The sequence below is a fragment of the Urtica dioica genome, chromosome 9 (assembly GCF_054948205.1).
Source record: "Urtica dioica subsp. dioica isolate 48M chromosome 9, U.dioica_male_clone48M_v1_H2, whole genome shotgun sequence".
Classification (NCBI taxonomy): domain Eukaryota; kingdom Viridiplantae; phylum Streptophyta; class Magnoliopsida; order Rosales; family Urticaceae; genus Urtica; species Urtica dioica.
In genome coordinates, this window is record NC_142764.1 from 6,101,668 (window position 1) to 6,106,775 (window position 5,108).

The following is a 5,108-nucleotide window of genomic DNA, read 5'->3' on the forward strand; positions in this document are numbered from 1 at the left end:
AATGGAGTAACCGAAAGAGAGTGGAGACATACATTAAGCTTGGATTTGAGAAAGGCCAAAAGCACGGCTGGAATGATGCCTATGATGCCACGTCCGTCGGTGCTCAGCACTGTGAACACATTTCCCTTTTCACTTCCACTCTTTTATTTTTTTTTTTCATAGTCCGAAGGATATTTCCATTCTGACATATTTAATTTTTTTTTCTCTTATGTTGACAAAAAAATAGACGTTTCAACACAAAATTATATAAATAAATTTATAAAAGAAATAGAAAGGACAAAAAAGTAAAAGATATGGAAGATAAAACATAATAGTGTATTCAAGATATTACCATCCAAGCATAGCTTTATTATATTTTATTTCGTATTTGATCCTTTTTTTCATATTCAAGAATTTAAGAGAATTCAAACATGGTGAAACATCGTGTGCTATTTGGTTAGAGAAAATTATAACGTATGATTGATAACCAATAAATTAGTTTTATATCTTGAGTATGCCAAACATCGAAAGAATACAACTTCAGACAAAAAATCATTGAAGGTTGTTTTTTTTTTTTTTTTTTTTTTTTTCATAACTGAAGCTTTCATTACTGAGCCTCTTGGCTTAAAAAGTTTCTAATACAAACAGGAACATCAATGACAGAGCAAAATCCACTACCATCCCCACTCGCTAAAGACTTACACAAAACATGCGCTACTCTATTAGCATCTCTGGGAACCCAATTAAAAACAACTTTATCAAGACCCGCTTCGGCACACCTGATCTGCTCAAAGAGGGGCGATAAACTCGAATCCGGACAGTCGCGATTCAAGGATAGACTCTCCATAATCTGTTTATTGTCACCCTCCACCCCAAGACGCCTAACGTTCCTGAACTTAGCTACGAGAACAGCCAGATGCACTCCAATCATCTCAGCCTCCATCGCCGATTTGGCCTTGATCTCGTTCCGCCACATCCAGAGCATGGTACCTCCACTATTTCTTGCAACCATACCCACCGCAGCTCGCTCGTCCCTGTAAACTGCATCAACATTGATCTTCACCGCTTCCCCGCACGGTGGCTGCCACGCCCGCGCACTTCCACTAGGAACTTCACAGATCGGGGTTGGACTTTCCTGGGAGATTTCAATTTCCTTGAACCAGTGACGTACTCTTCTGATTTGCTCCTCTTCTGAGATAATCATGGTTGAGAACATCTTTTCATTTCTCCACCTCCAAATAGCATCGATGATAACCGCCGCCCTGGCCAAGAACAACCCCTTCCTCATGCCACTCAATAGCGCCACTTTTTCCCGTTCCAGAAGGCGGTCAAGCCACTCCTTCCCCGAGCAAATCACGCTAGTGCCCCCATCGGAGCCCATCAGCAAGCACCATCCACAGCCGCCGAGCATTATGGCACTCGAAAAATAAGTGGTGTGTGGATTCCACCTCTCCTTGGCAGAACGCACACGAGTCGTCGCTCAGCCCAAGGATTCGGTGCAATCGAGCGCGTGTAGGAAAACAGTTTTTTCCTAACCTCCAAAGCACAATTCGGAATCGTTCCGGGACTTTTAAATTCCAGATTGCTCTCCATGTGTCTTCTTTCGGATTGAAGGCAGCCCCCGCCACCGCCCAGTAGGCCGATTTTATGCTAAAAGCACTGTTTAGCGCTCCCGTCCATTTTAGCACATCGTCCTTAGGCTGTTTTAGCACCCGCAACTCCCCAATTTTTCTCGCCAAATTGGCTCCCACCACCTCAGTGACTATGTTAAGGTCCCATCTCCGCGTTCCCGGAACAAACAGCTCCGCGACTGACCTCGGGCCCGACTCCAAGCTGCGCCGACCTCCGGCTTCAGGGATCAAGCCGAGTTGCGTCCAATTCGCTTCTCTTATAGGAATTCGGCCTCCACTCCCCACCACGAAGCACGAGTTTTGCCGAATCAACTCTCGGGTAGTTAATATATCTCTCCACCCGCCTGAATCCGAAGATTTTTCCTTGTAGCGAAAGAATCCTTGAGCTTCACAATACTTCCGCTTCAGTAACTTCACCCAAAAAAGATTAGACTCCGCCGCCATGTGCCAGCCTAGCTTGCAAAGGAAAGCCGTGTTGATGTCTTCAAATCTTCGGAACCTGAGTCCACCTCTAGACTTGGGTTGACATATTGTATCCCAACTCGCCCACGCCAAATATCGCTCCTTCTCGCAACTCCCTGTCCACCAAAACTTCCCGGTGACTTTGTCTAGCTCTTGAAAAAAATATTTCGGCAAGCGGAATGTCGACATAGCATAGGACGGGATGCTTTGAATAACCGACTTAACTAGCGTGGTGCGGCCCGCCTTCGAAATCGACTTCGCCATCCATCCCTCCAGTCGGTCATGGACGCGCTTCTTTAATTTAGTGAAACTTTTTCCTTGATTGCGCCCTAGGAAAAGTGGATTTCCAAGATAGTAAATCTCCTTATCGCACTCTTGGATACCCAAGAAACCGCTAATATCTCTCTTCCTTCTCTCGGAGCAATTTATGGAAAACATGAGCCCGGACTTTTGAATGTTGACCCTTTGGCCGGACCACTCCTGATACTTCGAGATACAACTCCAAATCGCACAGACTTCATCTTGGCGGGCCCGGTAAAAAAGGATGGTATCGTCCGCGAACATAAGGTGGGATATGCTCGGAACCGCCCTTCCTATATTAATCCCGTGGAAGCTTCCTCTCGTCTCTTCGCGCAAGAGTAACCTACTCAAAACTTCGGTAACTATGATCAAAAGGTATGGAGAGAGAGGATCTCCTTGACGAAGCCCTCTAGACGCCATACTTCTCTCAAGAGGGCATCCATTAAGGAGAATAGCGAAGGAAGCCGTTGACATACATTGATGAATTATCCCCACCATCTTCTCCGAAACGCCAAAACACTGTAGCACTTGGCAAACAAAGCTCCACTCCACTCTATCGTAAGCCTTGCTCATATCAATCTTGATTCCGAGGAGCCCACCTTTCCCTTGCTTCATCTTCAACGTAGTAACCACTTCCCTAGCCACTATGGTATTCGGGTATGCTCAGACAAACCAGTAGGGAGGGGTCTGATCAGAGATGTGATTCAACAACTCTGGAGGTCGAGAGCTGAATGGACGGTCGAAGAGGTACGACCTGGGATGTTCAAAATGAGATTTTGAAATATGAATCAGTTGAAGTTTGTGCTAGACAAAAGGCCATGGGCGGTGAAAGGGAACCAGATGATTATCAGGAGATGGCCACCGGAGCTCAGACTAACGGAGGTGAACATGGACCTCTGTCCATTCTGGGTTCAGGAACATGGTCTTCCTCCGAAATTTCAATCGAAAAAAATGGCGAAGGAGCTGGCTCCACTGATTGGGGATTTTCTTCAGTACCACCAAGGATGGGGCGGGAGAGGAGGAATGGGAGATTATTTGCGGATGCAATGTGAGGTCGATGTCTCCAAGCCGTTGATGGCCGGTTTTTTCCTTAACCGAGGAGAGGGTCATATGTCCTGGATACAATTCAAATATGAAAGATTAGCAAATTTCTGTTACAAATGTGGGAAGATAGGCCATGGTCAAGGGGATTGCAAGGAGATAGAAACGGCCATGGTGAACTCAATTCACGGGCCAAAAGTGGTCATGTACGGGCCATGGCTACGGAGTGAGTCTCGTTTGGAGTCTTGTTTCGAAGTGGAGAAGAAGCAGACGGAACGATATCAAAACGAACCTGGATGAGAGTTGAAGAAAGTTACAGGATCGATTGACAAGCTTGCTATCGTCAAGGTGGCAGAAGCAGAAACGCCGCTCCTCTCTACGGCGAGTTGGGCCAGGGCGCGTGGGGATGAAGCGAGCAAAAACAGCGCGTCGGGATCGGGAGCACCAAAGAGGAGTAGCATGAATCCCGCTGAGGGACACGTGGAGGCTTTGGAGAAGAAAGGACCACTGATTTTACACAGGTGCAGTCTGGGAGAGACGAGGTTGTCCGCCGTGCCAGCGCTGTTGTGTGCAAACACTAAATCTGTCTGTACTGGGATTTCTTCAGAAAGCAAGCTGGTGGGGGGTGGGGATAAAGTGATCGAAAGTGGTAGAAAAACGAGTGAGGTGGAATTAGGGCTGGGAATGGAAGACAAGCCATGGGAAAAGAATGGGCCTAACAAAGAAGAGGCCCAAAAGAATAATAAGAGTGGGCCAGAAACTGGAGGGGTTGGTGTTACTTTTGAGCCAATACTTGGACCAGGAAACGGGTCAAGGGTGGAGACTGGGCAATCGGAAGGGGCTGGGCCAATTACACTCATCAACAACTTAAACAGCCAAGAGGAGAATGGGGTTTTTACGACAAAAAGAAAGAAAACTCTCCTGCCAGATGGTCAAAGCTTGGTTAAATCAGCCAAAATAGGTGAGGACTACATGGACTCGGCGGTTAGAACTAAGGACGTGGACGAGGGAAGCACTCTGGCAAGTTTGGCACTAAATTTCAAAGCTGCTTTCCAGCCTGGAAAAAGTGAAGTGTCACAAGGAAATAGGAAACTCATTAAAGCGTCCAGGAAAAAACAAGGAGGTATCAGGGTTACCGGGAACAACAAGGTGACAAACTCGGGTGCAGTGGGTGAGCTGAAGCCCATGGAACAAAACCTCTCAAATTCAGTGGCCGAGGAGGCGGGCCAAATCAACCCCCAACTGTTTAAATGTTAGTTCTCTCGTGGAATTGCCAGGGCCTTAATAGGGACTCGGAGGGTGAGGAGCTCCGGAGCCTCATTCGGGACCATAATCCGGATGTTTTGTTACTGTTGGAAACAAAAATGGGTGAGGGTAAGAAACAACACCTTAGGGAAAAAAAATGGGGTATTGGGGGGGAGTGGGTTTTGGATCGGTGGGGTTGTTTGGGGGGATGTGTATGTGGTGGCGTCGGGGAATTAAATTAGATGTGTGGAAGGTGTCAAAAAATTTTATCTGGGGTATAGTTAGAGGGGATACTCGGGATAAAGATTGGGTTATGGGGAGTGTATGGACCCCCCAAAGTGGGGAATCGGGTGCCTTTTTGGGATAGTCTAGGTAAGTTGGTGGTGAGTTCGTAAGGGAGTGGGCTCTAGTTGGGGATCTTAATCTTGTCTTGGCCGGAAGTGATAAAGA

At 46.9% G+C, this 5,108-nt stretch overlaps 1 protein-coding gene across 1 annotated transcript; it reads left to right on the forward strand.

The window, feature by feature from the left end:
- The first annotated feature begins 3,155 nt into the window (after positions 1-3,155).
- Positions 3,156-3,713, forward strand: LOC149384693 (uncharacterized). Its single transcript, XM_089626131.1, has one exon. It carries the CDS (start codon positions 3,156-3,158, stop codon positions 3,711-3,713), a length of 558 nt encoding a protein of 185 aa, XP_089482257.1.
- The last annotated feature ends 1,395 nt before the right edge of the window (positions 3,714-5,108 follow it).